At 37.0% G+C, this 25,264-nt stretch overlaps 1 protein-coding gene across 3 annotated transcripts in view; it reads right to left on the reverse strand.

The window, feature by feature from the left end:
• ERO1A (endoplasmic reticulum oxidoreductase 1 alpha) overlaps positions 1-25,264 on the reverse strand; it is a 49,749-nt gene that overhangs the window by 13,363 nt on the left and 11,122 nt on the right. For 2 of the 3 annotated variants that reach the window (XM_077938124.1, NM_001266764.1), the window contains 8 exon segments: positions 22,677-22,796; positions 20,893-20,976; positions 16,906-16,944; positions 13,731-13,807; positions 13,564-13,637; positions 7,908-8,028; positions 5,613-5,659; positions 3,400-3,411 (listed from right to left, as the gene is read on the reverse strand). In XM_077938124.1, the coding sequence (XP_077794250.1) occupies positions 3,400-3,411; positions 5,613-5,659; positions 7,908-8,028; positions 13,564-13,637; positions 13,731-13,807; positions 16,906-16,944; positions 20,893-20,976; positions 22,677-22,796 (574 nt within the window). 3 annotated transcript variants of the gene reach the window in all.

Raw genomic sequence — 25,264 nt, forward strand, 5'->3', positions numbered from 1 at the left:
GAAGACTAAGGATTCATTACATGCCTTTTAAATTATAAAAAAATTAAAATGATGACAGTATTGGAGGGGTACTATTTGTATTTAGCTGATAATATTACATGCCATTCACTATTTCAAAAGAGCAATTCAGGAAAATGTTACAAACACCAAATATCACTTATATTCTTATGACCTAGTAAGATCATTCTCAATATATTTAATGCCTAGTAATTCTACAAATACAATAATGCCTAAATTAACATGATAGAATACTACCTAGTCAACATGGTCAAATAACATACAACTATGAAAATAATGGCAGGGCACAGTGGCTCACGCCTGTAATCCCAGCACTTTGGGAGGCCAAGGCGGGCAGATCACGAGGTCAGGAGTCCAAGACCAGCCTGGCCAACATGGCAAAACCCTGTCTCTACTGAAAATACAGAAATTAGCTGGGCGTGGTGGTGGGTGCCTGTAATCCCAGCTACTCAGGAGACTGAGGCAGGAGAATCGTTTGAACCCAGGAAGCAGGAGTTGCAATGAGCCAAGATCATGCCATTACACTCCAACCTGGATGCCAAGAGCAAAACTCCATCTCAAAAAAAAAACAAAAGAAAACAACAAGAATGTAAAGAATGTAGAACATGGCAATACATAAAAATGTTTACTTTAAATATACAAAAGGCATCAGAAATAATCATTACAACTCTATAAACATTCATGTATGCATTTGCTACAGAGATGATAAACACTGTACAGTGTTTTCTACTAAAGTTGCTTACAGTAATGTTAAAAATGAACCAAACAAGCATAAAAATAATGGAAGGAATGGCAAAGGGAATAAGCAATAAATTGGAATATATAAAAACTCAAAACATCTATTTGTCAGAACACTTCATAAACAAAAGCAAAATGCAAACAACAAACTCGGTAAAATGTATGTTGCAAATATGACAAAGGGAAAAGATCCTAAATATATAAAAAGCTCAGAAACTAAATAAAAATGCTGAAATGCCCACTTAAAAAGAGTGTATAAATAATACGAATTTAAAAATTCACAAAGGAAAAAATAATATGGTAATAAGAGGCAAAAAATGTTTGATCTTACAGGCAATAAAAAATGCAAATGAAAACAAAAGATATATGACTTTACCTATCAAATAAGATAAAAATATGATCATCTTTAATGCTGACAAGTGTTGGATAAAACTACTTATATATGTAAAACATAAATATCAAAATGTTAGCAGAGAAGTGTATCTGGTAGTAACTAAGGGTGTGGTTCCTGGAGTCAAACTGCCTGATTTAAATCTTAACTCTGCTACTTACAAATCATATTATTTTAGGCAAGTTGCTGAACTTCTCTTCATCTATAAAATGGAGACAGGAATAATACCCCTAGGATTGTTGAAAGAATTAAATAAAATCATATATGTAAATTGCTTAGAAAAGTGCCTGGCACAGAGTTATTAATTATTTGGGAATGGTGGGATTATAAGGAATTTATTTCCTTATAAAAATGTTCAAGGTTCTTTTTTTCAAGTTTTTGATCATGAATTAGGGAGTTAGGGGATAATACTGCTTAGGACCTAGGCTTCCAGTAAAATTTTCAGTTCATTGTGTGTCTGTGTGTGTGTGTGTGTGTGTGTGTGTGTCTTTTTTTTTTTTTAAAGACAGAGTCTTGCTCTGTTACCCAGGTTGGAGGGCAGTGACTCCATCTCAGCTCACTGCAACCTCCGCCTCCCAAGCTCAAGTGATCCTCCTGCCTCAGCCTCCCGCATAGCTGGGATCACAGGCATGCACCACCACACCCAGCTAATTCTTCTATTTTTAGTAGAGACAGGGTTTCACCATGTTGGCCAGGCTGGTCTCAAATTCCCGGCCTCAAGTGATCAGCCAGCCCTGACCTTCCAAAGTGCTGGGATTACAGGCATGAGCCACCATACCTAGCCAAGAAATCAGTTCAATATTATAATCCTGAAGTACCTATTCTCAAGTTGACCTGACTGTGGTCTAAACAATCAATATGATAGCTCTCAGGAATAACCCTTTGATATTTGGCCAAAATCAATACTTGTAATAAGACAGTTTCTCTAAGGATGGCTCCCACAGGTTAACGATCTTTTTTCTGATACTAAGAGGTCTTCAAATAGAATTTTAAAATCATAGTAGCCTCCTTTAATGTGGCTACAGTATAGCATAGAACTAGGTTGACACTCAAGGCAAAATAAGGTTACTCAAAACTGAAAATTGTAGAATCACATGTACCAGTAGCAAATATGAGGCATCTTTGGAAAAATAATCTCACTGCTAAACAATTTCTCTTCCAAACAGGTCTGAGTCAGCATTTTATTTAGCTGCTACAGTTACTATAATATAAAGTACAATAATAAAATAGCAATGTTATCAGACTTTAGTATTCTGTTATCTAGACATAAGGCAAAAGCAATTCATAAGAATTATGTTCGGAAAATAGATGATTTTGAGGGAAAGAAAAGTGATACTTCACATTTTAGCATTTTCACCTAGATAGACTAAAGCTAAATGCCATTAAGTCTTTTCATATTGTTAAGCATATGGTCTTAATACCAAATGTTGGCCGGGCACGGTGGCTCAAGCCTGTAATCCCAGCACTTTGGGAGGCCGAGACGGGTGGATCACGAGGTCAGGAGATGAGACCATCCTAGCTAACACGGTGAAACCCCGACTCTACTAAAAAATATAAAAAAAAATTAGCTGGGCGAGGTGGCGGGCGCCTGTAGTCCCAGCTACTCGGGAGGCTGAGGCAGGAGAATGGCGGGAACCCGGGAGGTGGAGGTTGCAGTGAGCCGAGATCGCGCCACTGCACTCCAGCCTCGGCGACAGAGCGAGACTCCGTCTCAAAAAAAAAAAAAAAAAAATACCAAATGTCATTTCAATTTCATCCTTGAAGCAAAAAGACAAAGTAAACCTCATGTGTGTTGAAACTGTTAGCATTAGTTAGACTTGGCAATGACACCTACATCCAACGAGTCAGCATCAACCTTAGAAGCCAGCTCTGAAATCAACACTCATCATTCCCAGAACCTTCCCACATGAAACCCAGCAGATCCTAGAGTTCAACAGTAAAAGAGACAGGACATTTCCCTGGCCTGAGGCAATGGGGGAGATGGGGAGTGGACATGCTTCTATATTCAGGGTGGTAAAATGTGCAAATGAATGATCAGAGGCTGAGGCACGCTGTTTCTAACGTCTGAACCGAGACACAAAGTCACTTTCCCTTAATCTGTGCTAGTACCTCCAGACTTTCAGATAAATAAGTAAAACTTGAGTTCTTCTGATTTTTAGAGGTGGGAAGAAAAAATAAACTTTGCCATAATAAACATTTGAATGTATAAACAAATTCATATATGTAATATATAATAAAGAAATTATACTTACCTTCACTTTTCCCTGAAAAGCAAAACAAAATGTTTATTAAAATAAATTCCTTCCAGTGCCCCTTTTATAATGGTACACTTTCATAAAAATAAGACTAGCCATTATGGCTAGTTTTAGTCCAACAGTTCATTCACACAAGTAAAATCTGAAAGTGAGACATTCGTGACTGCAACTCTATCTGGTAGTGATATGAATTATGCCTGATTTGACTAAATGGTGTTATCTCCATGAGTGTGCATAAAGAGGTTCAGCTCATGTGAGATTTAATATACCCTGACAGGAGAGAAAAATCTAATCCATCACCTGAGAGTAGTTTTCAGTATCTTAAGGACCTATGTTTATTTGGCTGGCAGAGACTTTTTCCACCTTTATTTATCCTAAAGCTGTAATATAGTTTCTGTTACAGATTTTTATTATTGCTTTGAAACCTCCAGCCTCGCCTTATAATAATTAACCTTAGTCAGGAATATTTTCAGACTATTTATAAGATTCAAATTATACATAATACAGTAATTTGTGTGCCACTGCTTATTTACTACTGAAAATGTCTTCAAAAATTTTGCCCACTTTTTTTAATGCCATCAGTTTATTAAAGAAATTAATCACTGCAAATATATGTTTTATAAAAAACAGGCAGAATAAAAAATTATTCATAATTCCCCAGCTCAAAGATAAATACTATTTACATTTTAGTGAATGTCTTTTTTGTTTATAGATATATTAATTATAAATATATTATACATATTGTTTTGATACCTGCTTTTCCTCACTGTGTTACTGGTCACTTTTTGATTTAAATGAATAAAAATTTACAGCAACATTTATAATGGCTATTTTCTACTATGTGACTACACCATAAGTCATCATTTAACCAGTTCCCTAATGATAAACATTTAAATTGCTCCTATGTATCTTTATGGTAAGTGACGTGGTTAATTACTTTATCAAATCATGTGAGATCATAATGATCACCTCCATTAATTTGCATTTCATCTGATATTAAATCAATGGCTTCCACTGAGTCACCACATGTGACTCTGTATAAACCCAAAAGCCTTAAAGATTTTTCATTCCTAATCTAAGAAAGAGAAATCTGCCAGAATTTAGGGAATGATGCAATCTCAACCCCTTCTAGGAGGAAATTTATATTTGTTAACTATTTGAGATCAGCATCTTTTCAAATAAAGTTTAAAAATGAAAACCTTACACTTTTGCTGAAAGCACATTAAAGATTTTATCAGTAAGCACATATTTGAAGAGAATAAGGATACATAATTTCTAAAGAAAAAGTCTGAACTCATACACTGAAATGGCTTATTCAACAAACCATTCTTCATATTATAGACAGGGCAGGGTTTCTGTAAGTTTTAATTTTACAGCCCGTCTGGCATCTACACAGTGTCTAGCACATATTAAATGGTGGATAATCATTTGCTGAAAGAACAACTGACTTTCACTATTGTAGACAAGACCACTAAATGAGGAGAGCAATTTTCACTGATCATGTATCTAACAAACTACTCCATCTATTATGTGTCGGCTCTATACAGAGAGATAAAACAGATAAATGCTACCCATATCTTCAGAGTACTAGGGTAGATTGATAGATATATAAATAATAATAAAATAATGCTACACAGTGGAAAAGGCCGTATGAGAAAAACAAAAGAATTAAAAACAAACGCATGCATCAGATTACTTCATGAGGAGGGAGCGATACTTCTGGTTATAAGGACCAGGGAAAGTTCTATGGAAAAAACAGCATTTGAGCCAGACCTTGAGTGAAAATAGAATATTAAAAATGTTATTAAGATATAAAGACATGTAAAGTTGAAAGCAAATGCCCAATATATGCAGTAATTTCAAGCTTTAGAAAAAATTTGAGAGTTCTGGATATTTATTTATCTGTGGGATGAGTAAAGCTTTTAAAACACTGACACTTTACTATGTCTGCAAAAATATATATAATAAATATATACCCTAATCTTTATTTTTTGATAATCTAATACCAGGAACTTCATTATAAAAATATTTTTTCCTGAAGTACAAATAATTTAAGCACCAATCTCTGCAAGGGTGAGGCATAACTCTACGGAAACGGGACTGTGGATTTTATGACCTCAACTGTTACTGCCATTTATCTTGCATTCCCCTTCCTTTGAATTAAAGTCCCCTACCTGAGAAATAACATAACAATGCAGTAAGTAACTTACCTTGACCAGAAGCCAAAGGATTTAAAGGTCTTTTAATTGTCTGTGGCCTAGAAGTAAAAAGAATTAAAAATATAAACACAAATATGTTACCAATCATGTTATATTTAAGTGATATTATCTCAGAAAGTTGCTTAATATCCAAAATCAAATTGTTTTATTGAGATTATAAAATACTTAGTTTCCTCTAAACGCTTTAAGGGAGGGTGACTAATTGTTGTAGTAATAATAGTTCCTGATCTTTTCCCACTGTAGCGGCCAGCAGGCCATTTCCTAATCGCTTCTTCAAATGAAAGAAGAGAAAATAGCAGCCAAGCTCTTCTCTTAGAGTCACTACTATGTTTTTACATATACGATATATATATATCTTTATATATGTGTGTGTACGTATAGCACAAAGTGTACCCCAATTGAAAGACAAATAAGCAAAAAATATTCAATATAAGCATTAAAATTAAAAAATGGAAAAAAAATAGTGTAGATTATTTCCCACTTAGGTAATCTTTAGACACATCAATTTGCCCTGTAGCTAAGTTTGTTACAATTTAAATAAAAGTTGTTTGTTCAGTAGGAAAAAATAGAAATTTTCTGGAGAGTTACTATGTCACTAAAGTGCTTTTAAATCCCAAAATAAATATGCATTAGTATTAAGAGTAAACTATAGGGATTGTTTTAACATCTATTTTAAAAATTTGCACAACTGGAGACATTTTGAGAACAGAATATGTAACCTATATTTTAAAATACACAATATAATTAACTTAGCCCCTTATACATTGTTTATATTGTTAAAAATTATGGGAATCAGGATACAAATTAGTAAGAAAATGACTACAAAACTAATACAAATCTAACAAATGCTTCATGGATTCTTAATTCACATTAAAAATAACAACAACAGTGCCAGGCATGGTGGCTCACGCCTGTAATCCTAGCACTTTGGGAGGCTGAGGTGGGTGCATCACCTGAGGTCAGGGGTTCAAGAACACCCAGGCCAACATGGTGAAACCCTGTCTCCACGAAAAATACAAAAATGAGCCTGGTGTGGTGGTGCGTGCCTTTAGTCCCAGCTACTCAGGAGGCTGAGGCAGGAGAATTGCTTGAACCTGGGAGGCGGAGGTTGCGGTGAGCAGAGATGACATCACTGCACTCCAGCCTGGGCGACGGAGTGAGACTCCATCTCAAAACAACAACAACAACAACAACAACAACAACAAACCTTTAAAGTAAATCTTTAAGTCAGTAACCAAATATTTCTAATAATAGTCAAGATAATTTAAATAAAACACACGGCAGAAATAAGTAATAAAAACTCTCTCCTTTCCAAACTGGAGAAATTCTTCAAGTTTAAAAAAAAAAAACAAAAAAAAAACACCAGTCTGACATTTTATTGGTGTAAACATAATTACTGATCTCATACTTATATTTGACTTATAAAAAGTGAAATATACAATATTATCCCCATATTTGGGAACTCCAAAGACTTTCCCAGAACTCTCTCCATCTCTAAGACAGCATGACGTGCTCGCGCATACATTGTTCCCAAAAACCAGTAAGTACAAAGTTTAGAGCCTCGAGGCTTACATGTGAGTAACCTGAAGCATTTCTCAGACACCTGGTGATCAGCAACTGCCTCCAGCCTAATGGTTACCAGGACAAAGTGGGCTCTTTCACTTACTAGATCTTTGACACAACACAAATCATACAACCTCTCTAAGTCTCAGTTTCTGTCTATAAAACAGTGATGACTGCGACACAGGGTTACTGCAGGGACTAAAGGAGAAAACGTATATAACGTGCTTACCACAATGCGTAGAATACAGTGAGTGCTCAAAAATGAAACCTATTATAATTGTTCTGTGAAATCAACTTAACTGTAAAATAACTAAAGTCACAGAAAGGGGTGTGGAGAGCACCAAAAAGAGAATTAAGAGTTGTATATTCCTTTCTCGACACCACCACCATGTGATCTTGGGAAATGAAGTAAACCTCTCCAGCTCTAGGTTACCTCATCTATAAAATGAGATCCTATAATCTACTCAAGGAACATTTGCGAAGGGCCTACAATACTCCCATAAAAGTCTAATACGCCTCTAACTCTTAAAAAAAAAAAAAAAAAGGAAAAATTTGTGGAAACTCATTTCCCCAGAAGGAAACTGGACTAATAGTCATGTTTCTTTGTACAAATACATCTTTTAACAAAGTGAATTTTATTTTTAATTTTAAATCGTTATGATTGTTTATAAAGAGAAATCACCACATCTTACATGAATTTTTCTAAATGAAAATGACACATACTTAAAACAGTTTTCTTCATAGATGACATTCCATATTTTCCAAGCATCTGGTCCCTTGTAACCAGTGTAGCGCTCAGGATTAAGAAGCAAATCTACATATTCAGCATCAGGGGACTGAATGTCTGTAAAATAAAATGTCTTATTAAATCTTTCTTATCCTCAGTTACCTTAAAAAGCTAGTACACAAGACTGTATTCCATTGATTCTAGCGCACCACAAATTTAACAATGTGTCAGGAATTTTAAAACAACTTTTCAGGAGAAAGAAAGGAAAGAGGCTGGGTGTGGTGCCTCACGCCTGTAATCCCAGCACTTTGGGAGGCCAAGGTGGGCGGATCACTTGAGGTCAGGAGTTCAAGGCCTGCCTGACCAACATGGTGAAACCCTGTCTCTACTAAAAATACAAAAAGTAGCCGGGCGTGGTGGTGCACGCCTGTAGTCCCAGCTACTTGGGAGGCTGCAACAGGAGAATCGCTTGAACCCGGGAGGCAGAGGTTGGAGTGAGCCGAGATTGAACCACTGCACTACAGCTTGGGTGACAGAGCGAGACTCCATCTCAAAAAAAAAAAAAAAAAGAAATGACAGAAAAGAGAGAGAAACACACACTGCCACATTAATTGTACATACTGGCTATAAAAACATTATGATTTAGGAACTGTAAAAATAGGAATATGTGAATTTTAGAATCAAAGAAACATGGTAATTCAATTCTTATAAGCGATCCAGACAAAGAATATAACATACATTTCCCTCCACATTAACCACAGCAGTTCATCAATAACTACAGTAAATGAAGGAGTGTTAGTATCATACACTGCTTGTTACCAAATACTTTCTTCTTAGACGACCACCAGCAGGATCTGCTACCAATCTGGCCAAAAGCAAAAGTTACAATGCAGCATCATTCTGTGTCAACATTTATAAAAGGGAAAACTGGAAGCAACCTAAACATCCAACATCACAGAACAGTTAGAGCACGGGCTCTGGAGCCAGAACACCCAGGCTAGAATCCAGACCCTGTTACTTATTTATCATTTATAATGTGTTATCACCTCAAAACAAAAAAGATGGTCCCAGGGTGGGCGTGATGGTTCATGCCTGTAATCCCAGCATTTTGGGAGGCCTGAGGGCAGACCGCTTGAGCCTAGGAGTGATTCTAAAATTCACAGGCAACCTGGTGAAACACCAGGCATCAATAAAAAAATTAGCCAGGCACCATGGCACGTGCCTGTGGTCCCAGCTACTCGGGAGGCTGAGGTGGGAGAGTCACTTGAGCCCAGGAGGTCCAGGCTGCAGTGAGCTGTAATTGCACCATGGCACGCCAGCCTGGGCAACAGAGTGAGACCGTGTCTCAAAAAAAGATGGGCCATAGTCCTCCAGTGGCTTTGGGAAATTATTTGGTACTATAATAATACTTTATTCATATATAAAGCTTAACAGTATGAGCCAACGAAGAATGAAACAAAAAATGAAAAAGTGGACAAAAATGGTCTCAATGCAACCAAAGTCAATGACAAAAATATGAGCACAAAAGTGCTTAGAGGAGAGTCCATCAAGCTCTCAACTATACCTATTTTTATTATTAAAAAACAAATATAAAAACAAAAAAAAACCCTAAGCGTGGTTATTTTTTACTCCAATCCACAGTATATTAGAAGAATAAATTAGGAGGAAAGTTGCTTCTAGAAGCAGTACGATGATGGCATCTTAAAATAGCAGAGTTCAATGCAGAAATGGCAATGAAAATAACTAGAAAAACAAAACATAAGGACTTAAAAAATTAGCATGGAATCATCTAGTTCAGGAATGGATAACTGTTCCTTTCAATTAATACTAAAGGTAACTGCCACATATTAATTATAATAAATTCATTTTATAAACCCTGATGTTTAAAATATATAAACAGCCGGCCGGATGCAGTGGCTCACGCCTGTAATCCCAGAACTTTGGGAAGCTGAGGCGGGCGATCACATGAAGTTGGGAGTTCGAGACCAGCCTGACCAACATGGAGAAACCCCATCTCTATTAAAAATACAAAATTAGCCAGGCAAGGTGGTGCATGCCTGTAATCCCAGTTACTTGGGAGGCTGAGGCAGGGGAATTGCTTGAACTCGGGAGACAGAGGTTACAGTGAGCTGAGATCACGCCACTGTACTCCAGCCTGGGCAACAAGAGTGGAACTCTGACTCAAAAAATAAATAAATAAAAATGAAATAAAATAAAATAAAATATATAAACAATGGTCAGTATCCAGTACTTTAAGAAAACTAACCACCAAGAAATGATTAAATATTTAAATATTCTACCTAGAGATAAACATTTGTTGCCTCATAATTTTAATTATACTTTATTCTTCAAGCTTATAAAAAATATTACTATATTAATGTAATATTATAATTATATTATAAATCTTATAATTATACTATAAATATTATTATAATTATAATTATATAATTATATTTAAATTACTATAATTATATTAAATATTACTATAATTATATTTGTGCCAAGAATTTTTATGATGTGTTGGTTCCTATCACTGAATAGAACATGAATTTTTTCACAGAAAACTAGTCAAACATGTTTTGTGAAATCTAAGAAAAGACATTTAAGAGCCCATTTGGCCCTTATAGGAAGATGCCAATATCCAGCCCTAGAAGCAGAAAACGTAAGTTGTGCAAAAACCTATATGATGTGCTGTTTTCTATCACTGAATAGAACCTGTTTTTGACAAAAGCTCAAATTTCCAATTAGGATTTTAAAAATACCTTCTATATTTCACATACCATTTACATCCATTATTTAGTCCTGCTAAAGCTGTCTTTCTTTAAAATATTCAGCTTTTTTAAACAGAAGAAACTAATACAAATGGGTAAGTGATCCACCAAACTCCACCATATAAGAAATGAATCATTGGAATACTATGCAGCCATAAAAAAGGATGAGTTTGAGTCCTTTGTAGGGACTTGGATGCAGCTGGAATCCATCATTCTTAGCAAACTATCACAAGAACAGAAAACCAAACACCGCATGTTCTCACTCATAGGTGGGAACTGAACAATGAGATCACTCGGACTCAGGAAGGGGAACATCACACACCGGGGCCTATCATGGGGAGGGGGGAGGGGGGAGGGATTGCATTGGGAGTTATACCTGATGTAAATGACGAGTTGATGGGTGCAGCACAGCAACATGGCACAAGTATACATATGTAACAAACCTGCACGTTATGCACATGTACCCTACAACTTAAAGTATAATAATAATAAATAAATTAAAAAAAAAAAAAAAAAAAAAAAGAAATGAATCATTGATTCTCACTCGGTGCTGCACATTGTGGTCACAAAAGGATACTTTGTTAACAAAGGTTAAAATATTACCATCCTTTTTCTAACATTGGAGGACTAAAAAAAATTATAGTTGCACACTATAAATTTAGTTTTATCTCACAACAATATTTAAGGTAAAAATAAAAAATCCTTGTAGAAAAGATGGCAAAATAAGGGAGTTGGAAGAACATCTTATCCCCTTCCTTTACTAGACCAAATCTTGATATAGGTCTATACCCCTTATACAACATGCCTAGGACCATGTGTGTCTCGGCTGGAATGGAGAACTTTCCAGATTTTACAAAGGTAGTACAGTACACACAACATCTATTGCATATTACTCCAGCTAGACCTGGGGCAGCAATCTATTCAAATACATAAATATTTCTACAGTGAAACATACGAATACTCACACTAAATGAGCCTGTGCTAAACGCAGGGGCAGAAATGTTCAATTTTCAGAGTTTTCAGATTTTAGAATTGGAAATAAGGAATTATAACTAAGTATATACCAAAACATGGCTACGGTTTCCATTAAGGAAAGCAATTTTCCCCAAAAAGAAGCCACAAAATTAAAAATACTTTCTCTTTTATGGAGATTGTAGGCTTCATCTTTTGCTTATAATTAAAAGAATTTATATCACTGTTTTCACTAATTTGTTGTGGTTGTTTTGGGAAAGGGTCTCACTGTCTTAGGCTTGGAGTGATGCAATCAGGGCTCACTCCAGCCTCAACCTCCCTGGCTCAAGCAAAACTCCCACCCCCCTCGAGTAGCTGGGACTACTGGCACACGCCACCAGGCCTGGCTAATTTTTGTATTATATGTAGAGACAGAGTTTTACCATGGTGCCCAGGCTAGGCTCAGCAATCTTCCCTCCTCGGCCTCACAAAGTGCTGGGATTATAGGCATGAGCCACCAAGCCAGGCCTGTTTTCACTAATTTTGGAAAGATCATTAGTCCACTAGAAAAGAGCCACAGAAGAATACCAAAACTCAATTTGATTTTTTTAAGCAAATTAAGAGGCTAACAATTCAACTTAGAAAAAGGAAATAGCACAAGAAGGAAGAATTGGAAAATCTATACATCTTAATCAGAGGTTTTTATTCTTTGTTGGTTTGTTTCTTGAGACGGAGTCTTGCTCTGTCGCCAGGCTGGAGTGCAATGGTGCAATCTCGGCTCACTGCAACCTCTGCCTTCTGGGTTCCAGTGATTCTCCTGCCTCACCCTCCTGAGTAGGTGGGATTACATGCATGAACCACCATGCCATGATCAGAGTTTTAACTCCTAGATTTTAATAGCACCAGAACTCTGGCTTAACTTTAGACATTACAAACTCGACCAATGGTTCAATATTCTCTTCTCCAAAAGCAACATGGACCATCATTAAGGAAAATACGTAACAAACCAACAGCAATATAACTGAAGGAGGTTTTTGTAATCCCTACATTTTAGCTATTTATGCAAAATGTATATACAAAATTTTATAAACTACTAGCTACACAGAACGGCAACACTTAAGAGGTAAATTTTTTCTAGAAACTGAGCTTTTTTAAACTGTGGTAAAATAGATATAATAAAATTTACATTAACCACATTTAAGTATACAATTCAGTGGGGTTCATTATCACCACTATCTGTCGCCAAAACTTTTCCAGCACTTCAAACAGAAACTCTGTAACCATTTAGCAATAACACCTACCCATCCCAAACTCTGACAATCTTTAATCTACTTTCTGTCTCTATGAATTTGCCTATTGTTGACATTTCATATAAGTGAAATCATTTAATACTTGCCCTCTGGTACCTGACCTATTTCACTCAGCATGTTGTCAAGGTCCATCCATGTTGTACTATATATCAGAGCTTCATTCCTTTTTCTGGTTGAATGGTATTCCACTGTGTGTTTTATATACCACATTTTGTTTATCCACTCAAACACTGCTGGACAATGGGGTTGTTAAGACCTTTTGGCTACAATGAACATTATTGCTTTGCTATCTGTTTGAGTCCTTGTCTTTAATTTTTTTGAGTACATACCTAGGAAAGGAACTGTTATGTCATATGGTAATTCTATGTTTAGGTTTTTGAAGAACCACCAAACTGTTAGAAACTGAGCTTTTTTCTTTAATAACATTTTTCTGAGATGGGGTCTTACTATGTTGCCCAGTCTGGATTCAAACACCTGGGCTCCAGTGATTCTCCTGCCTCAGCCTCCAGAAAAGCTGGGACTACAGGCACACACCACCATGCCCAGATTAAAATAATTTTTTAAAAAAAATTTCTTAGGTATAATTTTAAACATAATGCATACTATCAAAAATATTATACCATCAGCTTCACAGAAGTTATCTGAAGAATCATCATGCTTGGTCCACTGAAGAACAGCCTTCTGTGTTTCCTCACTTCAAACAAAGAAAAAAAAATAACATTACTATTTTATAAGTTAATATGTAACATAAAAAAACATGAAATACTACTGAAAAATAAAATCAAACCTCAGAGATTCATCCACTGCTCCAAGTCGTTCAGCTTGTTCACATTCTTCAATGAGATTATTGGCTTCTTCAGAATACTAAAGTGAAAAAGGGAATAAATAGACTATAACTTATTGCATCTTTAAAACTTTTTTAAAACTTAGAAGTTATCTGAAGCTCTTTTTTGATTTTATTTATTTATTTATTTTTGAGCTGGAGGGTTGGAGTGCAATAGTGTGATTCTGGCTCACTGCCACCTCCACCCCCTGGGTTCAAGCGATTCTCCTGCCTCAGCCTCCGGAATAGCTGGGACTACAGGCATGCACCACCACACCCAGCTAATTTTTGTATTTTCAGTAGAAACGGGGTTTCACCATGTTGGCCAGGCTGATCTCGAACTCCTGACCTCCGGCAATCCACCCACCTCGGCCTCGCAAAGTGCTGGGATTACAGGTGTGAGCCACCGCGCACAGCCTCTGAGGCTCTTTTTATAGCTGGCACCTTCATCTTGGCTTCAAGACTTTAAAAAAAAAAAAATAAGTTTTCATGTTCCTCCTGAAACTAAAAAATAAAATGCTTTGGCTGGGCGCAGTGGCTCATGCCTGTAATCCCAGCACTTTGGGAGGCCAAGGCGGGTGAATCACAAGGTCAGGAGATCGAGACCATCCTGGCTAGCACAATGAAACCCTGTCTCTACTAAAACTACAAAATATTAGCCAGGCATGGTGGCGGGCACCTGTAGTCCCAGCTACTCAGGAGGCTGAGGCAGGAGAATGGCGTGAACTCAGGAGGTGGAGCTTGCAGTGAGCCAAGATCACGCCACTGTACTCCAGCCTGGGCAACAGAGCGAGACTCCGTCTCAAAAAATAAAAATAAAACACTTTGCCTCTTGTTTTTTGGGGGGAACACAATTTACTATTATGTTCACAAAATAAAGAATACAGTTCTGATAACTCATTACTAAACTGCACACGAATAAAATCTTCAAGGTTTTAAGAAAGTCATGCGGTAAATGGTCAACAGGCACTGTCTTACTTTTCTAATGACGTAAGTGTGGGCATCAGTTTTCTCTTCCATAAAATAAGCAGTTGGACCAAATCACGTGTGTCTAAAGTCCATCCCATGCCATGATGCTAAGAATGCCTGGGAACCTACCATGTCACAGAAAAAATATTCTGTAATCTCAGCACTTTGGGAAACCGAAGTGGGGATCACGAGGTCGGGAGTTTGAGACCAGCCTGACCAACATGGTGAAACCTCGTCTCTACTAAAAATACAAAAAAAATTAGCCAAGCATGGTAGCACGCGCCTGTAATCCCAGCTACTCAGGAGGCTGAGGTAGGAGAATCGCTTGAACCTGGGAGGCGGAGGTTGCCGTGAGCCCAGACCATGCCACTGCACTCTAGCCTGGGTTACAGAGCGAGACTCCAGCTCAAAAAAAAAAAAAAAAAAATCCAACATTTTTAGGTTTCCAAAATATATTCTTTAACAATCATATTTCCTCTCAATGTCCAACTCACTTTACATATATATTCTACTAGGCCTGTACATGGCATAAGGTAAGCAAGTTGGTTTATGGGATTTCATAACACACCAGTTCATCATACAGGTGAAGGACAACACTGGGAGGCCACGAATTCAATCACTCAACAAACATTTATTGAGTGTCTATTTTGGCCTTATTGTTAGGACAACTATACAAACCACTTTCCAGACAAGGACACTAAAATAAATGAACCCTAAAATAACTAAAATGATATAGTTTTTTGAAATATTTACTTATTGAGTGACAACTTAGTTTCATTATATTGGTATAAACATGTAAGACAACATAAGACAGCTTGCTTCAAAAACTATCTTTAAAAATAAAATTATTTCATATATAATTAAGTATTAAAGGACAAAAGGATATATGTTCAACCTATAATCAAATGGCTCAGAAAATTATATATAATGTATAAAAATATATGACATATTATATAGTACACATAAAATATATATCACATATATAGTGTTAGATATTATATAGTATGTATATATACTTTTTTGTGTGTATATATACACACAAAAATGTGTACATATGCAAAAATACATGCATATATATACACAAAAATGTGTATTTTATATATATAATACACATATACAAATGTCCATTTATTTTATCATGCTTTTTGTGTGTCCATATATGCACACAATAAGTATGGTAAAACAAATGTGGCCAGGCATGGTGGCTCACACTTGTAATCCCAATACTTTCGGAGGCTGAAGTGGCAGGATTGCTTGAGTCCAAGAGTTCAAGAACGACCTAGGCAACACAGCAAGACTTTATCTCAAATAAATATATATGTGTGTGTGTGTGTGTGTGTGTATAGATATATATACACATATAAACATAAAACAAAAAATAAATGTGGTAAAATATAAAATTGTAGTGAATCTGCAGAGTGTACAAAATGTCTTTATATTAATGTTGCAACTTTTCTGTGAGTTGGCAACTATATCGAAATAAAAAGTTAAAAATACTGGCTGGGCGCGATGACTCACACCTGTAATCTCAGCACTTTGGGAGGCCGAGGCGGGCGGATCACAAGGTCAGGAGATCAAGACCATCCTGGCTAACACGGTGAAACCCCGTCTCTACTAAAAATACAAAAAATTAGCCGGGTGAGGCGGCGGGCGCCTGTAGACCCAGCTACTCGGGAGGCTGAGGCAGGAGAATGGCGTAAACCCGGGAGGCGGAGCTTGCAGTGAGCTGAGATCCGGCCACTGCACTCCAGCCTGGGCGACAGAGCGAGACTCCGTCTCAAAAAAATAAATAAATAAATAAATAATTAGCCAGGTGTGGTGGCGGGTGCCTGTAGTCCCAGCTACTCGGGAGGCTGAGGCAGGAGAATGGCGTGAACCTGGGAGGTAGAGCCTGCAGTGAGCTGAGATCACGCCACTGCACTCCATCCTGGGTAACAGCGCGAGACTGTGTCTAAAATAAATAAATAAATAAAATAAATAAAATAAATAAATAAAATAAAATAAAATAAAACGTTAACAAAAACAAACAAAAAGAATGAGAGCTATTCAGTATAAATACTTCTCAAAGGGTTTCACCGCCGGAAGCAGATAAATGGGATAGTATGTACAAGGCAGGTTTTTTAAGTTTTTCATTAAGATACTAGACACATCAATAGGTATACGTACATACCTTGTAGCTCGCAGATTTAATTCCATCAGGAACCTCATCCTGAAAAAGACAAAATATGTTTTTAGATGGCATTTATTCTATCTTTTTAAAACATATCTTAAATTTCTATGATTTATGAGAAAAATCCATAAAACAAATTATCGAAGATGGATTTTTTAACAGAATAGTTAGGTAGTATTTATATGATTTCTTAAAAGTAAATAAAAATTCAAGAACAAATTATTCTATGGATTGCTGAGCATACACTATGTATATTACAGCAAGGAAATGTAAAAATAGTCATTTAGCTATTATTCCTTTTGATGTTCAAATTGTTCCATATTTGGCCACTAGGAGATCCACTGAGTGCTAACTTGATATTCATACCTGTGTTCTTTTGATATTACTCCAGTGGTCCTTAGTAGAATTTTGTTTTGTTTTGTTTTCTGTGATGGCCAGATATTCTGGGTTCTTGGAACCCAGGGGTTTGGGTCACAGAGACAGATCCCTCATGAACAGCATGGTGCCATCTATGAGGTAATGAATTAATCTATTAGCTGTATTATCTAGAAGTAGTAAGTTCTATTATCTAGAACTAATCTATTAGTTCACTTGATACCTGGCACCTCCCTGCTCTCTCTTGCTCTCTCTTGCCATGTGATATGACAGCTCCCTTTTTGCCTTCTGCCATGATTGTAAGCTTTAGGCCTCACCAGAAGCCAAGCAGATGCTGGCACCATGCTTCTTCCCACTGCAGAACTGGGAGCCAAATCTTTGGAAGATATTATCCATCTAAAAATATTCTTAGTTTGTAAATACAGATAATGTTAGCTTAGCAGAGAAGTGCCACGATTAGATCAGAGTTAGAATGCTAACTGGCAGTATTGTGGGGAGTGTGGAATAGAAGATGAGATGGGGAAGAGTCTGATAAAGTAACATAAATGTGTTAGTCCATTTTGCATTGCTATGAGGGAACACCTGAGACTGGGTAACTTATAAAGAAAAGAGTGTAACTTATAAATAAAAAAAATAGTGAAACCTTGTCTCTACCAAAAGTACAAAAAATTAGTTGGGCATGGTGATGTGTGCCTGTAGTCCACCTGTAGTCCCAGGTATTTGGGAGGCTGAGGTGAAAGGATTGCTTAGGCCCAGGAGGCAGAGGGTACCGTGAGCCGAGATCACACCACTGCACTCCAGCCTGGGCAACAGAGCGAGACCCTGTCTCAAAAACAAGCAAAAAACACAAACAAACAAACAAAAAAGTATTGGCATGAAAGGCATTCTGCCTTTCAGTTCTTCCCAGCTCTGCAGAAGCTTAAAATAACCAGATCCTGACTCAATTTTTCAGTGCAAATTGGTAACTTTCACCTGATTCTTTTATAGCACTTCTATACATTCAAATCAAATAATAAATATATATTTAACATTTCTCAAATGCTAAAATTGGTTGTTTTCTCTAGGATTTACAATGAAATACATCTCATTCATCAATCTGTCAACTGATGGAATCAATAAGCTATTATTTTATGCTACAGTATTTTCAGCGTTTCTGCTCCCTCCAATCTTCTTTTCCAAATGGCATCTCCTAGTTCTACACCTCATCAATAATAATCTGAAATAATTGCTATCTCAAGATGAGATTTGACTTTGCAATAACTGTAAAATATTTATATTTTCTAATATTAATAAAAAGTTCATTTAATGAAGAAGTATAATTAAATGTCTTTATTAAGCATCTACCATATTTCAGGATTTTTACTAATTCATATAACTAGGATACTGGTAAATGTCCCCAACTAATTTTTTCTATTACTAAATTATAAACGTAAAACTTAGAATACAAAATGTTTACATTGTTAATATCACTTTAATGATATGCTTATGCTTTGATAGTAACAAAGTATTTCATAAATTAATCCTTTAATTTTCAGTAAGTTGTATCTATATGAGGATTAATGTAACAAAAAACATGCTTCTCATTCTCATGGTAAAATGCCCATAAATAGTATTTGACATTGGCCTTAATTCCACATGCTAGATAAGTCTGGATAACAATATTTACATATGTAAAATTAAACCACCCAAAACCACAATACCACTTCACACCCACTAGGATAACTATTATCCAAAAGAACGGAAAGTAAAAGTATTGTCAATAATGTGAAGAAACTGGAACTCTTGTGCACTGCTGGTAGGAATGTAAAACGGTACAGCCACTGCTGAAGACAGCATGGCAGATCCTCAGAAAAAACAAATGGAACTAACACATGATCCAGCAATTCCACTTCTAAGTATATACCCCAAAAAACTAAAGTAGGGACTCAAATAAATATTTGTGCATAGCAGCATTATTCACAATAGCAAAAAGGTAGAAATAACCCAAAAGTCCATCAACAGATGAATGTATAAACAAAACATAGTATAGGCATACAGTGGAATATTATTCAGCCTGAAAAAGGAATCAAAGCTGGGCATGGTGGCTCATACCTGTAATCCCAGCATTTTGGGAGGCCAAGGCGGGCAGATCACCTGAGGTCACCAGTTCAAAACCAGCCTGACCAACGTGGACCAACATGGAGAAACCCCGTCTCTACTAAAAATACAAAATTAGCTGGGCATGGTGGCGCATGCCTATAATCCCAGCTACTCGGGAGGCTAAGGCAGGAGAATCACTTGAACCTGGGAGGCTGAGGTTGCGGTGAGCTGAGATCACACCACTGCACTCCAGCCTGGGCAACAAGAGCAAAAAAAAAAAAGGAATCAAATTCTGATACATGCTACAAACATGTATCAGGCTAGAAACACTGTGCTAAGTGAAATAAACCATGCAAAAAAGGACAAATATTGTATGATTCCCCTAATGCGAAGTACTAGAATAGTCAAATTTGGAAAGAAAACCCAAATGGTGGTTGCCAGGGACTAGGAGGAGGGAGAAATTAAGACTTATTATTAGGAACAGTTTACAGTCTCAGTTTGGGAAGATGAAAAGTTCTAGACATAGATGGTGGCAATGGTTGCATAACAATGTGAACATACTTAATGCCACGGAACTGTACACATAAAAACTGTTAAAATGGACAACTTTCGAGACCAACATGGCCAACATGGTGAAACTCTGTCTCTACTAAAAATACAAAAAATTAGCTGGAGGTGGTGGTGCACACCTGTAATCCCAGCTACTTGGGAGGCTAGGGCAGGAGAATTGCTTGAACCCAGGAGACGGAGGTTGCAGTGACCTGAGATCGTGCCATTGCACTCCAGCCTGGGCGACAGGGTGAGACACCATCTCAAAAAAGAAAAGGTCTACTTTATTTTAAAAGTAAAATAAAAAGATGTACTTTTAAAGGGAATAAATTGTCATTCAAAAATATTTTTAAAACTCTATTTTCACAGTAGGATACTTCAAATGTTAAAGCTCTGAAAATTCCTAAGTAAAACCAGGTGTTTTGTCCACTCACACCCCAGGAAATCCAAGGCAAAAATACACCCAAAAAAAGGGGGGACAGAATTTTGTTTATACTTCAATTAATTTCATTTTATTATGCTACATACATAACTTGGTTCAGTAAAAGATGTAAGAGGAAAAACAAACATCAAGCCAAAAGAACTACTATCAATCTCCCTAATAAGTCAAAGGACTATATTAACCACAAAATGTTAATTCTATTATTATGAAGGCAGTGTAATTCAAAATTGGTTTTATAAGTTTGGGTTTTTAATGTATAAATATTGAATGTTATATTTAAACTAAGGACTGCACGATTATTTTAGTTATATTGGCCCCCTTTAAAAAGTTGTAATGGGCCGGGTACAGTGGCTCACACCTGTAATCCCAGCACTCTGGGAGGCTAAGGCAGATGGATTGTTTGAGCCCAGAAGTTCAAGACCAACCTGGGCAACCTCATCTCTATTTTTTCAAAAAAAATTATTAAAATAAATAAATAAAACAAAAAGTTGTAATGGATGAAAAAACATGTAACAGTTTTTAAATGTATACATGGTTCTTACAGATTGACATGGTTTGACAGCACAGTCCCTTCTTCCACACTGGCTGATGTCATTCCAGAAAGGACATGGTCTCTTCAGGTTTACCTGTAAAATAGTAATAGGAAAAAAAATGATAAAAATCAGAATCCCAAAATTATAATTGCCAGTTACAAATTATGGTGCTATAACTTGGTCACGTTATCAATTGCAAACGTATTATTTCTTCCACCTTCTGTTGCCAGTTTCCAACAACTGCATAAATGTGAAGCTGGTATAAATTGGTAAACTTGGTTAGAAAGACACAGACTGGGCCAGGAGCGGTGGCTCATGGCTGTAATCCCAGCACTTTGGGAGGCCAAGGCGGGCAGATCACCTGAGGTCAGGAGGTCGAGACTAGCCTGGCCAATGAGGAAAAACCCCATCTCTACTAAAAATACAAAAATTAGTCGGGCATGGTGGCAGGTGCCCGTAATCCCAGCTACCTGGGAGGCTGAGGCAGGAGAATCGCTTTGAACCAGGAGGCGAAGGGTGCGGTGAGCCGAGGTTGCACCACCACACTCCAGCCTAGACAACAAGAGTGAGACTTCGTCTCAAAAAAAAAAGGACACAGATTGGGTTGGGCATGGTGGTTGACGCCTGTAATCCCAGCACGTTGGGAGGCCAAGGCAGATGGATCACCTGAGGTCAGGAGTTCAAGACCAGCCTGGCCAACATGGCAAAACCCCATCTCCACTAAAAATATAAAAATTAGCCGGGTGTGGTGGCAGGTGCCTGTAATCCCAGTTACTCAGGAGGCTGAGGTAGGAGAATTGCCTGAACCCGAGAGGTAGAAGTTGGCATGAGCAGAGATCACGCCACCGCACTCGAGCCTGGGCGACAAAGCAAGACTCGGTCTCAAAAAAAAAAAAAAAAAAGGACACTGACCGCCATTAAATAGACCCTGAACAGAGGGCAACTAGGAACCAAAGTAGCTCGACTCACATTCTTTTCAAACAAGAAACAGTTAACAGATAGAGAATAGACAATTGTAAACTCTGACTACAACTAAATACTCCATTGGTCAGGTTTTCTAAACTCTTCTAGTAGATATCTCAAGATAAAACAGCACAAGTCATTTGTTAAAATAATATAGGTCAGGATAAAGTCATGATTCTACAAAAAATATTTAATTATTTTAATTAATTGAAACCAATCTGATGTTTTAGAAAATTATGATCTCACCATTTTGATAACAATATATAATAATTTCTGTCCTAACTTAAATTTAACCAACTAGGTTCTAACTCAATTGTGTAAAATTCAGTTACTAAAATTATCCAATGGATGGTTTCAGAATCACATGGTTCACTCTTATGAACTGAATTTTCTTTTTTTTTTTTTTTTTTTTTTTGAGACGGAGTCTCGCTCTGTCGCCCAGGCTGGAGTGCAGTGGCCGGATCTCAGCTCACTGCAAGCTCCGCCTCCCGGGTTCCCGCCATTCTCCTGCCTCAGCCTCCCGAGTAGCTGGGACTACAGGCGCCCGCCACCTCGCCCGGCTAGTGTTTTGTATTTTTAGTAGAGACGGGGTTTCACCGTGTTAACCAGGATGGTCTCGATCTCCTGACCTCGTGATCCGCCCGTCTCGGCCTCCCAAAGTGCTGGGATTACAGGCTTGCGCCACCGCGCCCGGCCATGAACTGAATTTTCTTAACAAAGCCTATATCAATTTTAATTAACAACTACAATGTTGAAGCTCAGTAATTCTTAAGAAAATGTAATTATCCATTTAAAGCATTCATATATAAAAAAATTAAAATTAAAAATACCTTGTAATATCTAAAGTAGTCACTTTCGAGAAGTTTTTGTAGTCTTGGGAAAAGCCTGTAGTTATTAAATCTATCAATAGTTTCAACGTCACAGGTACAATCATCCAAGTAACCACTAACCTGTTACAAAGAAAATGAAATATTAAATTGAAATGTCCTAAATGCAACAGGGTTCTTTTTCCTCACGTGGTTATTAGGAAACAGCCCCCTATACAACCAATCCTTATCCTCCCTCCTCCCACATAGTTTCTTGAGATGGGGTATGACAATAATCTAGTAATACTGCTGCTCTTGCTATATACTGAGGAATGGATTGGATACTTCTGTAAGGTGTGCAGAGCTCATCTCACACACACACACACACACACACACACACACACACACACACACACACAGAGTTGGTCCCCTGGCAACCATTTATTTTGTAACTCTGCCCTCCAGGCCATAGTTGACCTGACCAAGGGTAGGCATCTAACTCAAACCAGGTCATAGTCCCCCTCCAGGATCCTAGAATTGAGAATAACAGGGAAAGATGTCTCCCTGTGGCAAGACCAGTAAACAAATACTCCATCATGTGAACTGAGGAGCACATGAGCCAGATGGCAGAGAGCAGAAAAGTTTTAAAAGATACACAAAGCTTGATTGTGCTTGGAATTCTTGGGGGGAAAAAAAGATACACAAAGAAGCAGAAGTAGGAGATAGAGAGAAAGTACATGCTACTTGGATATCTGAGGGATTTCCAGCTCCCACTTCCACTTCTTTTCTGAGGCACAGCTGCATTCCCATCCTTAGCTTTCAGTAAAGATCTAACAACCCTCAAATAATAGGCTGTAACAATTTCTTAAAGGTTTGGAATGGTGCTTAGAAACTACTTATCATTAGTAACAATGAAACAGCAAACTGACCTCAAAGTCAGTCTGCTCTTCAAATTTTTAAAGCTAATATCTCAACGATATGTACTAAATCAAGCTATTAAATGCGCATATCCTAGGATACAATGGTAATGATAATAAATATTATCAGTTATGAAACTAGAATTCTTTTTTTCTTTTTTTCACCAGTGTTACTTGCCAAATTAAACTAAAATTCTTAGGTGTTTATTTGAGCTAGAAAAACATCTAACAGAATTAAAGATTGCTTTAAGAAACAAATACGATTCCAAAAATAAAAACAAACCTAGAAAAAAAATGTTACATATAGCATGCTCCAGAAAAGAGATATTTATCATACTCTGGTCTAGATATTTGCATTTTAATCTACTTTGGATTATATTTTAGGAGGATCTATTGCCTAGAAATAAATAATTTAAAAATCTACTGACAAGGAAGCAAATCAATAATACTCTATTGAAATACTGAATTAAGATTCAGTATTTTAGAATACTGTAAAATCCTAAACTTTAATTTGAGAATATCACAAAAGAGTAATGGAAATTTTTCACCTAAAAGAAATAAGAATACTTTGGATGACAACAGCAATATTCAAGAGGAACTTTTTACTGCTTTTCCTATTCTTACTTGTTTTGGACTAATTCAGTTTCTAGAAATCTGATCTACATATTTTGTCATGTAATAACTATTTTCATTCCATATGCAAATTTGTCCTTGTTTCCTACTAAAAATTCTCTGAATACACAAGAATCTCAGAGTCCTAATTTTGGATACCAACAACACAAAGTACTTTTAACCTAAATGATTTGATTTTTCAAACTTTCTTTTGAACTTTAAGAGCAGAACTTCTAGGGACAAAAAAATAGCTGTTTCTCCTCTTTGATACGAATTATTATACAAAGAATGACAGACACAGAGACTGCAAAGGCCAAAGGGACATATGCAAAGTAGAGACATTAAGTTACAAAAAGAAATACATGAAAAACTTGAGAGCAAGTTTCAAGACATCCATTCTTCCCCCAGAGGAATTCATTTTTAAGGTAAAAAAAATCTTCAAGACTCAACTCAGTATCACCTTTTTCAGCAAGCTGTCCTTCCAGTACTCCTTACCACCCGCTGGGTTACATGCCTCTTCCAGCTGCTCCCAGGTCACTCCATACACTATTATCTAAGTATTACTGTACCTCAGCAGTGAATTTATCTATTTGGCTCCTGCCCACTAGAGTATAAAATCCTTGAGTGAAAAATCATATACTTCCAGAAAGCACACAGTAGATGCTCAATAATTATTTGTGGCCTGTAATCCCAGCACTCTGGGAGGCTGAGGCGGGAGGATCACTTGAGGTCAGGAGTTGGAGACCAGCCTGACCAACATGGTGAAGCGCCATCTCTACCAGAAATATAAAAATTTGCCAGGCATGGTGGCCCATGCCTGTAGTCCCAGCTACTTGGGCGCCTGAGGCAGGAGAATCACTTGAACCCAAAACGCAGAGGTTGCAGTGAGCCAAGATTGCACCACTGCACTCCACTGCACTCCACTGCACTCCAGCCTTGGCAACAAAGTGAGATCCTGTCACAAATAAATTATTATTATTAATTATTATTATTATTTGTGGAAGACGTGGGTGAATACATGAATGTTGTCCATTGGCACTCATCACTGGGGACCAGCACCATACCGTCTCATTAAACATATCT

The sequence above is a fragment of the Macaca mulatta genome, chromosome 7, assembly GCF_049350105.2.
Source record: "Macaca mulatta isolate MMU2019108-1 chromosome 7, T2T-MMU8v2.0, whole genome shotgun sequence".
In the NCBI taxonomy this organism is placed as follows: domain Eukaryota; kingdom Metazoa; phylum Chordata; class Mammalia; order Primates; family Cercopithecidae; genus Macaca; species Macaca mulatta.